The 15140-nt window shown below is 46.7% G+C and overlaps 1 protein-coding gene across 2 annotated transcripts in view; it reads right to left on the bottom strand.

The window, feature by feature from the left end:
* The window catches only part of LOC115092614 (acetylserotonin O-methyltransferase-like), a 49347-nt gene that overhangs the window by 10815 nt on the left and 23392 nt on the right, over nucleotides 1–15140 (bottom strand). For both annotated transcript variants that reach the window (XM_029603651.1, XM_029603650.1), the window contains one exon: nucleotides 2562–2684. In XM_029603651.1, the coding sequence (XP_029459511.1) occupies nucleotides 2562–2684 (123 nt within the window). The remainder of the gene's footprint in view (nucleotides 1–2561; nucleotides 2685–15140) is intronic.

The raw sequence follows: 15140 nt of genomic DNA, 5'->3' as shown, positions 1-15140 counted from the left end.
AGAAAGTAAAATGTGCAGCCAAGCCACACATTTTACTTTTAGAAATTAGCGCCGACCCAAAGGTCGGCGCTAATTTCTTCCGGCACCGGGAAAGTGCACAGAAAAGCAGTAAAAATTCTGTACACCCTCCGACTTAAAATCATGGTGATATTAAGTCGGAGGTCCCGAAGAGTAAAAAAAGTTAAAAAAAAAAAAAAAAATTTTGAATTCGGCCCACAGCTGTCGGGCCGAAAACCGGACGCTCAATTTTGCCGGCGTCCGGTTTCCGAGCCCATATCTGTCGAAAACCGAAGCTGGCAAAATTGAGCGTCAGCTGTCAAACCCGCTGACAGTCGCCGCTCCTTTTCCCCGTTTCTACCGTGCCACCTAATTTGAATACTGCATTGCGCGCGCCGGGAGAGAGGGCGTTCGTCTGCTCTCCCGCGGACTTTACTGTATTGGCCCATATGTAAATAATGCTCTGAGAGACTGCTTCTGGATTGTCTTGTGGGCAATCTCACACTCTCCTGGAATATTCTATACTTTATTTAAAATAAAAGATCTTTCTAAAGTTACCGGTAAGAAGTGCTTATTTTGGTTACACCACAACACACAGAATAGCAAACACAGGAATTTTTTGCTGTAAATTTACCCTATATTAGGGATATGCATTTGTTCTTAATGGGGCAGATTTTGAAAGCAGCGTGTGCGGGGTGCATTTGTGCACGCTACCCGGCACGCACAAATGTACACTCGGCGCATGCAAGGGGCTGCACACTTGTGCACATTGCAGGCGCCGAGCCCTAGGGGAGCCCCGATGGCTTTGCCCGTTCCCTCCTAGGCCGCTCCAAAATCAGAGCGGCCTTGGAGGGAACTTTTCTTCCGCTCCCCCCCACCTTCCCCTTCCTTCCCCTATCTAACCCACCCCCCAGCCCTACTTAAATCCCCCCTACCTTATTTCATTTTTTACGCCTGCTAGAGGCAGGCGTATCTTGCGCGTGCTGGCCAGCTGCTCGTGCGCCAAGCCCCGGACCACCCCTGGACCACTGCCCTGCCCCCTTCCCACCCCTTTTTCAAAGCCTCGGGACATATGCGCGTCCCGGGGCTTGCGTGTGCCTCCGAGTCTATGCAAAATAAAAAATGAAAGCAAAAATTGAAAAATATGAGGCCATTTGTTCCAAAGGGAACAAACCCAAAATAGTCTCTTATGAAAACACCTGAAAGATTTTCAGGTATTTTTGTATTCGTTGCATTTAAAAAATATATGGGACTCCAACAGGACTAGGTCTCAGTGCTGGGCCTTGGAACCTGGCCAGGGCCATTTTCATTCCAGGACAGACCAGTCAGTCTATTCTTTTTTTTTTTGTTAGCAGTTTTTTTTTTTGTTTTGAGTTTTTTTCCTAGTTTAAATTTTTTTGGTTTTGCAAATAAATTAAATCAAAACAAAATTAAACAAACTGAATCTAGATGAAAAAACACACACCCCAAAATGAAAAAAGAAATTGACGAAAAATTTTGTGGCTGCATATCCCTACTATCGGCCAGATTTTAAATCTGCCGCGTGCGTAAAAATCACCACTTACGTGCGTGGCCGGGCCTTGCGCACGCTGTACACATTTTAAATAGGGCCCGGCCACGCACGTAAGTGGCGATACATGCAGGTCGGCACGCGCAAGTTACTTCAGGTCGAGCCCTGAAGTAACTAAAAAGAGGGATTTAGAGGGTAGGGAGGAGAGGGAAAGGGAAAGGGAGGTTAGGATAGGGGGTAGGAAAGTTCCCTCCCAGTCTGCTCCTAAATTGGAGCGGACTGGGAGGGAACTGAGGGAGCCCCAATCTTGTCGCTGCACGAATTTGCAAAATTTTACCCCCCTCCCCCCTCCCTTGTGTGCACCGCCTGCACATATGCGTGCGGATTATAAAATCCAGTGCGCATGAGCCCGGCCCACATGTTTTATAACATGCGCACGCCTGTTATAAAATCGGCGCACACCGGGTACCACGCGCACCTTATAAATCTACTCTTATATGTTTTTTATTAAATTATTCAGTTAAGTTCAGACTGATCTTCCTAAGTGGCGCAGTTTCAATATTTGGCAACGTGTTCAGAAGCTGCCATTTCATTGGATAACTGGTGTTCTAGGGTGGCCCTATTTAGTTGGTTAAGTGCCAATATTCAACCGTATCCAGCAAATTCAGCTGAATAAGTTAGACCTGCTAGTAAGCAGATATAAAGTTAGCCGGATAAACTTATACAGCTAACTATTAGATAGCAAAGAATATTCAGTAGTGAAGGCATGCCACTGAATATCCCGGCCAAGTTAGCTGGACTTGTTTATCCAGCTAACTTGCTCAGCAGATAGCAACTGAATATGAATATTTCTACATTTAAAGCTCTGGATTATAGTATTCCTAATAGAAGACATGCTTTCAATAACTCATGCAGGAATGTGACTCAAATAAATAATTGTCTACTTCCTATTGGGTTTCATTGGTTAGCGAAATTATCTGTGAATCAGTGAAGATTGTGACACCTTTCAAAATTCATAGGGTACAGGAACTATTTTCAAGTGTCAAAGGCATACCTGGTTTACAAGCCTTGTAAGCTTTTCCAAGGAGCTGTAAGCACTTTTTTTCTGACCAGTCATGTATAATCCTAGCCAAAATGTACAAGTCAGCTTCTGGAACTGAATCTTCAAAAAAGTCTCCTGCAACAAAGAAGTAAATATGAATTGTGCATGGCCTTCAAGTTTTGTAAATGCTAGGTGGAACTAGATGGCCATTTTTCAAGGGACAAGCTGGAAGATAATAGGATATTTATTTATTTAATTTTAACAATTTATTACCCTCCTTTCCTTAATAAATTCCAAAGCTGGGGGGGGGGGGGGGGGATGACAAATAACTAAATTGAATATCCATAATCAAGAATATATTTTTTAAAAAGCATACAAAAAATACACAAAAATGAAAAAACTAAAAATGACTGACACCAAAATATGAAAAGTTCATACAAAATAAACAATAACTCTACCACAGATGATAGTAAGACAACTAACAGTAAAGGCATCATCAGCAATATAAATAGCTTAAAAATAAAATACAAAATATAAGAAGTATAATATTCAAATGCATTTCCTCAGGTATAATTGTGCTTTTCCCAGGGAAACAGCCTTTTAGAAAATTGCCCAACTGATATGCAGGTATCGGGCAAATTTTCAAAGGGCCACGCGCATAAATATCGGGACTTACGTACATGGCCGGGCCCTGCGCACTGCGCACATTTTCAAAAGGGCTCGGCCATGCACGTAAGTCCTGATACGTGCACAAGTGCCTGCCCTGAAAAAGGGGCAGGCCAGGGGTGTGATAGAGGCCAGCCAGGACAGCGGAGGAGGAGTAAGTAATAAAATAAAAAATGAAGGGAAAGGTACATTAGGTTTAGTGGGTGGGAAGGAGAGGGGAAGAGGGAGGAAGTGTAGAGAAGGGGGTAGGGAAGGCCTGATTGCATTGCTGCATGTAATTTATGAAAATGTGCCCCCCCCCCCCCCGTGCACATCGCCCGCACATGCATGTGCGGATTTTAAAATCTGGCGCATGTGCATGTAGCCAACCGATTTTATAACATGCACGTGCTGGCATGTTCCGGAACCGCATGCACATGTAAGACCGCACGCTGCTTTGAAAATTTACTCCTAAGTCTATGTCATCATTCACTGCTATACATTCTAATTTTCCCATCTTCCTTCTTAGACTTCTTGTAATAGAACACAAAGATTTCAAAGTGTGTTTTTTGTTTGTATTAACATTTTGCTTTTCAGATGTCAGGGATAATTTGGAATCAGAAGCTCAGGTGATTCTTTGCTTAGAGGCACTTCGACTACTTTTCTTATTATTGGAACCTCTCTTATTATTGGGATGGCCTACCTCTAATGCTTCATTAGAATCCTTTGAATGTACCTCCCTTCAAACCATGCACTGCTAAGTGACTGTCAGCTTTCCCCTTTGTTCTAGTTTAAAAGTTGCTCTATCTCCTTTTTAAAGGAAAGCGCCAGCAGCCTGGTATCACCTGGAGCCCATCCCATCAGAAAAGACTACCCCTTCCCCAAAAGGTTCTTCCTTGCACCATTATATCATCCATGCATTGAGACTCTGGAGCTCTGCCTGCCTCTGGGGACCTGTGTAGAACAGGGAGCATTTCAGATAATGTTCTTGTTTTCAGATTTCTAAGAGCATAAATTTGGCTCCCAGAACCTCCCTCCCACATTTTCCTATGTCGTTGGTGCCCACATGTACCACAACAACTGACTCCTCCCCAGCACTGTCTAAAATCCTATCTAGGTGATGCATGAGGTCCGCCACCTTCACACCAGGTAGATGTTACCAGCAATCCTCATGCCCACCAGTCTCCCAGCTATCTACATTCCTAATAAATCACCAACTATGTTGACCGACCTAACCCTTTTGTCCTGGGCAGTAGCCCTGGGAGACACATCCTTGGTGTGAGAAGATAATGCATCACCTAGAGAGCAGGTCCTTGCTACAGGATCATTTCCTGCCACATCAGGTTGATGTTCTCCAACCAGGAGACCTTCCTCCTCCAAGAGAGCACCAGGGCTGCCAGACTAGAGTTGGGATTTGGCTACTATGTCCCTGAAGGTCTCATCTATATACCTCTCTGTCTGCCTCATCTCCTCCAGGTCTGCCACTCTAGCCTCCAGAGATCAGACTTGTTCTTTGAGAGACAGGAGCTCTTTGCACCAGGTGTACATATACAACCTCTCACTGGAAGGTAAAACAATAATACATTTATTTATTCATTTTTATATACCGTCATTCGGTTCAGCCATCATAACGGTTTACAAAGTCAAACAAAAACAGATAAATTATACATAGTTACAAAAAAGTAACAATGGGGGGGGGGGGGGGGAATGAAGGAAGAGGAAGATGGTGGGGTGAAAAAGGGAAGAAAAGGGAAAAAAGGGAAGTAACAGTAATAGTATTAATTTATCATAAAGGAGGGATTCTATCATTACTTCTTATAAGTTCCGAATTGTAATGAATATGGTTGATGTGACACTTGATGCAAAAGACTGGGATGCCCTCCTCTTGCTGCTGGACTGCTGCCTTCATCTTAACATTGTTCATTTCCTAGTTAAATTTGGGTTGCTATCGGAATAGAGATGTTTACCATTTAAGTCCTTTAAATTTATTAGTGTATTCACTATTTATCTAATAGTAACCTACAAGGGGATGAGTAAACTCTTGATAAGGCCTGGGACAAGCCTGTGTTTAAGTTAAAAGGCTGATTATTTTTATTTATTTATTTAATTTATGTGAAAGTATTTCCTACCTATAGAACAAAGTATAAGCTAAGGGTAGGTCGGAGGGAGGAAAATCAAAACACCCAAACTCCTGGCTTCTGCCTGTCTTCTGACTAGCTTCTCCATGGCAGGAGGCCGCGTTCAACGTCGGGGCCTGTTCTGTGGCCCAGCTCTCCTCCTGCATTGGGCTGCAGCAGGGATGCTGCTCTCCAGGGTCCTGCCTTCCATCTCCTTAGGCACAGGGCCGTGCCTCACCTCTATTCTTAAAGGGCCACCATGGGAGTCCTCCTATGATGTCATCGTGGGAACCTCCTCTTCAGCCCTATAAAAAAGGCCTGCCTTCATTGCTTCATTGCCTTCACAAGGAGCCAGTTCTCCTTAGGACTTCTCTTCAACCTGCTTCTCATTGGCACTCTGTTCCATGTTGGAATTCCATGTCTTGTCTTCATCTTTGTCAAGGTCTCTCGTCGGATCCTTGTGTCGTGTCTTTCCAGATCCTGATGTTACTGATGCTCCTGATGTTTCATCCTTCAGAGCCCCTGAAGTCCTGATGTCCTATTCTCTGGATGTCTTCTCGTCCTGATCTTCCTTCGTCCAGATGTTCTTCTGGGCAGTACAAGCCTCCAAGATGATCCCGGCTTTTAATGTTCTGAGCTCCGAGTCCTGTCTCTGAGCTCCGAGCTTCAGGTTCCATACTCCGGGTTCTCTCGAGCTCCTCCGTGAGTCCTCTACTCTGAGTCCCTGGATACTGAGGTCTCCTCTTATCCTGTCTGAGTCTTTGGAGTCCCTTGCATCTGTCTCCGTCCATATGAATGAACTCTGCATAACCTGTTCCGTACCAGCATGGTCCGTGCCTTGCCTTAACTGGCTATGGAGGGCGCGCCTTGGTGCAGGCCTCGTCAGAGTCTTCGTTGTGGAACTTCTAAGCATCCTGAGTGGGGAACCACCAGTGTGGTCCGTGACCTGCCTTGACTGGCTGAGTAGGGCGCGTGGTGTGGCAGTACCTATTCAGAATTGTAGATCTTGTGACTCTGTCGGAGTCCTTCTCTTCAAGCAGCTTGAGTTCCTTCTCATCCTTCAATTATCCTTGTGACTCTGTTGGAGTCCTTCTCTTCAAGTGTCCTGAGTCTCGTCTCAGCCCTTCAAGTCTTCGTCTCAACTCTTCAAGTATCCTGACTCTTCGTGTGTATTCCTCATTTATCCTGAGTCTTCGTCTGAGTTTGATGTCCTCGCCCTTCAGCCTCTGTCCGTCCTGTCGCATTTGCTGTTCCATATGGCAGGTCCAAAAGGGCTATCGAGTGGCCGGAGGGCTACCCCAGAGACCAACATTGAGTTGCTGGGTCTCTTTGATGCGTTCAGGTTTGGCAGAGGCCAGGGCTCTCCATCTTCAATATTTCCAGCCTGTCTGCCCGTGCTTGGACATTCTTCGCCTGCCTTGGTGCTTCCTGGAGCTCCTCTGTGGTCGCGTCGTGCCAAAGGGTACACAATCTCCAGAAATGGGACCGCCTTCTGCGTTCCCGTAACAATTTGAAAGGAGTAATAGGATATCATCGGCAAAGAGAAGAGTTTTGTATTGCTGAGTCCCCACATGTATACCCGTAACTTCCGGGGCACTTCTTAACCTATGCACCAGGGATTCCACTGTTAAAATAAATAGCAAAAGGGATAGGGAATAGCCTTGTCTGGTTGCTCTGCCTAGCCAAAACTCTTCTGAAAGTATACCACTTACCAGATCTCTTGCCATGGGATTAGAATACAAGAGAGTTATATAGTCATATATTTTACCTATAAACCCCATCCTCTGTAGTACTTTTCTGAGGAAGGGCCATGCTACCCTGTCAAAGGCCTTTTCCATGTCACATGTTTCTAATAGTGGTTGATTGAGAGATAAGAACATAAGAACATAAGAAAATGCCATACTGGGTCAGACCAAGGGTCCATCAAGCCCAGCATCCTGTTTCCAACAGTGGCCAATCCAGGCCATAAGAACCTGGCAAGTACCCAAAAACTAAGTCTATTCCATGTAACCATTGCTAATGGCAGTGGCTATTCTCTAAGTGAACTTAAAAGCAGGTAATGGACTTCTCCTCCAAGAACTTATCCAATCCTTTTTTAAACACAGCTATACTAACTGCACTAACCACATTCTTTGGCAACAAATTCCAGAGTTTAATTGTGCGTTGAGATAAAATGTGACAAGTTTCTAGGGCTGCTTGGACCTTATGAATATTTACAGTGGTCCATCTCCCATGGACAAAGCCCACTTGATCAGGAGAAATTACAGGCACAGGAACACATGAAGGCAGAAACACTGGAACAAGCACAGGAACAAGGAATGCAGGAAACCTGGAACGAGCACAGGAACAAGGACGGCAACTAGCTTCATTCGAGGTGACAACCCGTTTGCCAAGGCAAGGAAGGAGAGGCTGAGCCCTGTCTTTTATGCAGGGCTCAGGTGACATCATCCTTGGACCAACGGGCCTGGTGGCTGTTCAGGCACTGAGCCTGGTGTAGATACTGGAGATTCTTATGGTCCGTATATACAGTAATCTGATGTTGTGCCCCTTCAAGCCAGGGGCGCCATTCTTCAAAGGCCATTTTGAACACTGGCAGCAGATCGCCTTTGCCCTCACTATGTCACAGGGGCCGACCGTCGGTACCTGTGACATAGTGAGGGCAAAGGCGATCAGTGCCATTTTGAGTCCTGGAATCGGACGGCCGGCGTGCAGGAGGTCGCTCCCGGACCCCCGCTGGACTTTTGGCAAGACTTGTGGGGGTCAGGAGGCCCTCCCAAGCTGGCCAAAAGTCCCTGGGGGTCCAACGAAGGTCCCGGAGTGACCTCCTGCACGCCGGCCATCTGATGCCAGGACTCAAAATGGCGCCAATAGCCTTTGCCCATACTATGTCACAGGGGCTACCGGTGCCATTGGTCAGCCCCTATCACATTGTAGGAGCACAAGATGGCGCCGGTGACCATGTGACAGGGGCTGACCAATGGCACTGGTAGCCCCTGTGACACAGGCTATCGGTGCCATGATGAAACCGGCAAACGAGGGTGTGAGAGTGCAGGGGATGGCTTCTGGACTCCCCGCTGGACCACCAGGGAGTTTTGGTAAGTCTTGGGGGGGTCAGGAGGGTGGGGGGTTGTAGTTAATTTTAATTTTAGCTGGGACACGAATATAATTCGCCGTATTAACGCATCGGGGCGCCATACGGCCGAATACAAAGCATTTGCTCCCCGACGAATCCGAATCACGAATGCAACGTATGACGTCCCTCTGCATATCCCTAGGATGCCTTTTCAACCAAACCCTGTCTTGGACATCCAGACCCTTCTAAGCCTTTCATCATAGAGGTCGACGCCTCACACATTGGCGTAAGGGCAGGGCTATGCCAGGCTGGCGATTCTAAAGTTCCACATCCATGCTCATTTTTCTCCCATCGCTTTTCTCCTGCTGAGAGAAATTACGGAGTTGGCGACAAGGAACTTCTGGCTATAAAGATGGCATTCGAAGAATGGCACCCTTGGCTTGAAGGAGGGCAACATCAAGTAATGGTCTATTCAGACCATAAGAACTTGTAGTATCTCCACCAGGCACAGCGCCTGAATCATAGTCAAGCAAGATGGTCTGTTTTTCAACAGATTCAACTTCGTGCTCAAGTACTGTCCTGGAAATAAGAATATCAGAGCCGATGCACTCTCACGCTCTTTTCTCTCCAAGGATGTACACGAAGAGCCGCAACACATCATAGAACCCAGAGAAGGTCATATTGGCAGCCACCCATTCAGTACCTGCAGGAAAGACAATCATACCCAAAAACCTCAGGAAGAAGTTATTGGCTTGGGCCCACGACTCCAAACTCACAGGACACCCTGGGCAACATAGGACGTTGTCTAAATTACAAACCTTTTACTGGTGGCCTACCATGAAAGAGGACACGTTTGCCTACGTCGCTTCCTGCGCAAACCGCGCTAAACAGAAGACGCCGCCATGATGTCCATGAGATCTCCTCCAACCCTTGCCGGTCCCTGAAGAACCGTGGACACATATTGCCACCGACTTTGTGGTAGATTTACCATCATCAATACAATACCATTTGGGTAACCGTTGACAGGTTCTCAAAGATGGCACATTTCATGGCTCTCCTAGGCTTACCCACCGCCATGGAGCTTGCCCTACTGTTCATCAATCACATCTTCCACCTGCATGGCTTGCCTAAGCATATAGTCGTGGAGCCCAGTTCAGTTAACTTCTGGAAGGCATTATGCAAGAAGTTCAATATTGCCTTCGACTTCACTTCGGCATATCACCCCCAATCCAACGCCCAAACAGAAAGGATGAACAGGACTCTCAAACAGTTCATTCGTGCCTACGTGAACACCCGAAAGAATGATTGGAGTGAAATGTTGCCATGGGCAGAATTTGCCATAAACTCTCATCCAGCAACATCCACTGGATCAACACCATTCAAAGTGGTCTACGGACGACTACCACTACCACCACTGCCACTTCCGTTATCAGTGTCATCCCCAGCAGCGCAAGTAACTGCTAAAGATATCCATCAACTGTGGACAGACTAAAGAGATGCTCGTGAAAGCAGGAATGCGAGCCAAGAAAGGATACGATGCTTATCACCTTAAGGCTCCAGACTTCAAGCCTGGTGACAAAGTCTGGCTTTCAATGAAACATTTAAGACTCAAACTTCCTTCAGCTCGATTCGCTCCTCACTTCGTTGGACCATTTCCCATTCTCCGACAGCTGGGCAACCTTACCTACAGTCTGAAGCTACCAGCTACTTTAAAGATCCACAATGCATTCCATGTGTCACTATTGAAACCAGTGATACTCAGCGAATTCTCCAACAAGGTACCCAACTATACTCCGGTAGATGCAGAAGAAGACATTGAATACAAAGTTGACGCAGTTCTCGATGTAAGAAAATGAGGCAGAGTATGGGAATACCTCCTGTCATGGGATGGTTATGGCCCAGAAGACAACTCTTGGACTCCAATGTCCAATATCTTGGATAAGAAGATGCTGCAAGATTTCCATCATCTACACCCGCAAAAACCTAGACCTGGTAGGTCATTGCATGGATGCCCTTTGAAGGGGGTACTGTTGCGTCCGTCGGTCTTCAAAGGCTTCACCCCGCTTGTTGCACCCCTATCTCTGCTCCTCCCACTTACCTGGGCAAGATGGCTACTGCAGCATCATCAAGCCGACCTCTCTGACGTCCCGGAATGGCTATGATGCAGCCGTACGCCATTGCTCCTCCCAGGTATCTGCTAGGATGCATGCGCACACGCAATCCACGTCTAAGTATGCCCAGTGGCGCGAACCTCGAGGGCGTTCCCTCAGCTGACGTCACGCCCATCCGGGTATATCTACTTCTCAAGATTGCTAGCTCATTGAGTTGGCAAAGACTTGAATAAGGATTTGTTCTGTTCCTGTCTGCGCTACTCTGCCGCTCCCTGCTGCTTGCAGGAAGCTCTCCTTCTGCCCTTCGGGGTTTGACTACTAACTTGGTACCCGCTCATCGGGGGCCCTCTGTTCTATTTCAGATGCCATTCAGGGAACAGGTACTCGCTCCTCGAGGGCCTGCTCTCCCTGCTTCAGTGCCTGTACCTTTCTACAACTATCTGGTGGAATCACATCCATAACAGTTAGTCTATAAAGTTAGAAGTGAATGTAGGGGTGGGGAGAGTTAGGGTGGGGGGTGGGTGCTCCTTCCTTCTACTCTTCCTTTCTAAAACTAAGCAGAAAGAATGCCTAAGAAACTAAAAAAGCAATGCAAAAAATCTTTTTCAAAAATTAAAAGATCTAAAAGTTATTAATAAAAATCATCCCCCTTCAAAGTAAGGTCTACGCATTTGAATTCAGCCAGAAAAACTTACCTGTTGTAGTTTAGCTCTTCGGATAAAGGCAGATTAGTTCTTAGCTATAGTGACCTATATGAAAAGTACAGATCTTGATTCAATTAATACAGGCAATGAGCTCCTTTCAACACCCAAGCTTCAAAGAAAATCTGTCCTTTTGAACTACTAAATCCAAAGGCAAAAACAAAAAGACACTAGAACAAGGCAACCCCTGTTGTGTTCCGCAGCCGTGGACAGCCACGACCGCGGCCCCCTACCTGCTGAGTCCGTGCCCGTTGCACGACCGCGGCCCCCTACATTTTTAAAGATGGCGCCGGCCATCCAGTGCTCCCTCCATGTGACAGGGGCTGGCCAATGGCACGGATACCCTGTCACATGGTAAGGGCAAAGACCATCAGCGCCATTTTGATTAGTGGCAGCCGACAGCCCGAGAGCGGGAGATCGCTCCCGGGACCCCCACTGGACCACCAGGTACCTGTAAAATGTTTTTGGGGGGGTCAGGAGGGTGGGGGAAGCAAAGAGTTTAGTTTTAAAGGGTCGGGTGGGTTTTTTGTTTATCGTCTCGGGCGCAGCCGATAAACAAAACCGCAATCGGGCCCAATGCAAATAAACCCACATGTGAATCGGAACCGGAATCCGAACCGATTCCGGTTCCAATTCACATCTCTAGTAAGCGATGACCCTCTGGCACTTGACCTTGGACTTCTTCTGGACCATCGTCCCCTAGGGCCCACCTAAGTCCCAGCGGCCCAGATCCCTACGGGCTCCTCCAGGGGGGACCACGGGCTTCCAGGGGTGAAGCTCCAGTTAGCCCTTGCATCGATCTCTCGACTCCCTGACCTCTCAAAGGTCCACCTAAGTCCCAGCAGTCAGGGTCCCTATGGGTTCCTCCTGGGGGGACCGTGGGCTTCCAGTGGCGAAGACACAGTTCCTCTCCTCGACATCACGACTCTTCGACTGTCTCCTCAGTCGCCTCAGTCTCCAGTGCCGAGGGCCAGCTGGCCGCAACTTCTGTTCAGCCTCACCACCCGACGGGAGAACCTACGGATCCACCTCCTCCTAAGGTATACCATCCTCCCGTCGGTCCAAGGATTCACAAGCCTGAGCATAACAACCCCTTCCCTTCTACTCTTCCTTTCTAAAACTAAGTGGAAAGAATGCCTAAGAAACAAAAAAAAGCAATGCAAAAATCCCTTTTTCAAAAATTTAAAGAACAAAAGGTTATTAATAAAAATTATCCCTCTTCAAAGTAAGTTCTCCGCAGTTGAATTCAGCCAGAAAAACATACCTGTTGTAGATTAGTTCCTCCAATAATAAGTATGCATTTACATTTCCCACACAATTACCCACAAATAATTACACCTGCTAATCTGCATGATTGTGCTATTCTGTGATGCATAACAGTTTAATTTGGAACACATTAAAATAACAGATGTGTTTTGTCTGATCAGTCATGTTTTCTTAAAGTACTGCACATCTTACAAATTCTCCCAGGGGTATGTAAACTTATGAGCACAACTATATTTGATATATATTTTTTAAAAACCCTAAAAACATGGCTATTCCAAAAAGCCTTTACATCAATACCATGTCACCAATCTATGACACTGAGAAGGATCAATTTAGTTATTCTTAGAGATAGCAAGTGTTGCTTACCTGTAACAGGTGTTCTCACAGGACAGCAGGATGTTAGTCCTCACTAGGGATGTGAATCGTTTTTTGACGATTTAAAATATCGTCCGATATATTTTAAATCGTCAAAAATCGTTAGGGCCACGATACAATACCAATTCCCCCGATTTATCGTCAAAAAAATCGTAAATCGGGGGAAGGGGGAGGGCAGGAAAACCGGCACACTAAAACACCCTAAAACCCACCCCCGACCCTTTAAATTAAATCCCCCACCCTCCCAAACCCCCCCCCCCCAAATGCCTTAAATTACCTGGGGGTCCAGTGGCGGTCCGGAACGGTCTCCTGCAATTGAATCGTGTTGTCTTCAGCCGGCGCCATTCTGCGCCGCCATTTTGCAAAATGGCGGCGCAAAATGGCGGCGGCCATAGACCAACACGATTCAACTGCAGGAGGTCATTCCGGACCCCCACTGGACTTTTGGCAAGTCTTGTGGGGGTCAGGAGGCCCCCCCAAGCTGGCCAAAAGTCCCTGGGGGTCCAGCGGGGGTCCGGGAGCGATTTCCTGCCGCGAATCGTTTTCCGTACGGAAAATGGCGCCGGCTATAGATCGACTGCAGGAGGTCGTTCAGCCGGGGTCCGGAACCCCCGCTGAACGACCTCCTTCAGTCGATCTCCTGCCGGCGCCATTTTCCGTACGGAAAACGATTCGCAGCAGGAAATCGCTCCCGGACTCCCGCTGGACCCCTAGTCATATCTAAGCAATAATGGGCTGTGAAGGTATGGAGAGAACTCCAGGTTGCAGCTTGATAAATATGTACAAGCAGCAGCGGCCGAGGGGAAGCTATTAAGGCTGGGATGGACACAACAGAGTGTGGTTACACATAGTGTTGTAGTGAAATGCCTGCTTGTTGGTAAGAAAAGAGATATAGACCGTCAAATAGGAGGAATAGGTCTGTTTGCCCACTGGAACTCGGAGCTTGACTCTTGCCACAGAAGGAAAGAGTTAGGTGGAATTCCTATGGAATGTAGTGCGATCTAGATAGAATGCAAGTGCACTATTACTGTCCAAGAATTGGAAAAACCCTCTCGCTTTGGTGAGAGAGAGAGGTGTTGGGAAAAATGGGCAGAGTATATTCTGAGTAAGGTGAGATGCAACATCTACCTTAAGAAAGATATGAAGTTGAATATGTAAAACCACTTGGTCACGGAGGAACGCAGGGTCGGATGAGTATGTAACAAAGTGTGTAACTCACTGACCCTGTTGGCAGAAATGACATTTATGAGGGAAAGAATTTCCCATGTCAAACTGTGAAATGAGAGGAATGGAAAGGCTCGAACAGAAAATGAATGAGACTTATAAGGGTAAGATATAGGTTCCATTCCATGACTAGTGAAAACAGAGGCGGCTTGATCAGTAGATAATCCATGGTAATCTGACTCAGAAGGGGTTTACCATTAATCGGGTATCCCCACTCCCAAACAATACACCAATTGGAATAGAGGTGTACCTATGTGGAGGATGTCTGGGGAACAGAATCCGAGGGAGCAAGAGAAAAGAGTGGTGTAGAAAAAGAAAAAGGGAAATACCCTTTTGTATGCGTCATGTGGTAAATCATGCCATTTTGAATGGTAGGATTTATGTGTGGAAGGTTTCGTGATGCTACCAGTACCTGAGAACATCAGTGAGTCTACGATTTGAGACTGACTTGTGAGAAGGCGAATTGGTTATTGGTATGATAGATTGAGAAGTATGGGAAACAGACTGGTCTCAGCCAGGACGTGAGTCTGAGGAACAGTGAACCCCGTCCTGGTTCAACATTAGAAGAGTGCTGGCTATGAGAGGCAGCAGAAGAGATACATTTAAGAGGCCCTTGATGGAAAAAAGGCGGCTATGGGAACGCATTGGAAACATGTTTAGAGACACCATATGGTTCGATTTGGACGCAGAGGTCAAGTTCGGTTAACCTCAGCGTTAGAAGATTTTTCTCGCTACACATGTAGTCCGAGACCATTCGAGAGGATGGAAACCTACATGGAGAAGGTCTGCTAATGCGTTCAGTAAATCTCTTAGATAAGTGGCCCGAGGATACATGGAGTGAGCAAGGGCCAAGGGTAGAGCTGCGCAGCTTCCTTGTAGAGCAGCTAAGAGGTTGTATGTTCTTGTGTTGGAAAGCACATTGTCCCTATGCTGTCTGTCTGTATGCACAAAGATTTGTTGCAGAGGCAGTATTGGAAGGCATAAGGGTATAATGTATGGCTACAAGCTCCAGGAAGTTCATGTGAAACTGTGCCTGGAGTGGAGTAGATGCATATTGGGTTGAGAAGCTTTTAGGTCAA

This window comes from Rhinatrema bivittatum, chromosome 5, assembly GCF_901001135.1.
Source record: "Rhinatrema bivittatum chromosome 5, aRhiBiv1.1, whole genome shotgun sequence".
Lineage (NCBI taxonomy): Eukaryota > Metazoa > Chordata > Amphibia > Gymnophiona > Rhinatrematidae > Rhinatrema > Rhinatrema bivittatum.
Note: the sequence above shows the minus strand (reverse complement) of the source record. Positions and strands in the feature narration are given on the sequence as shown.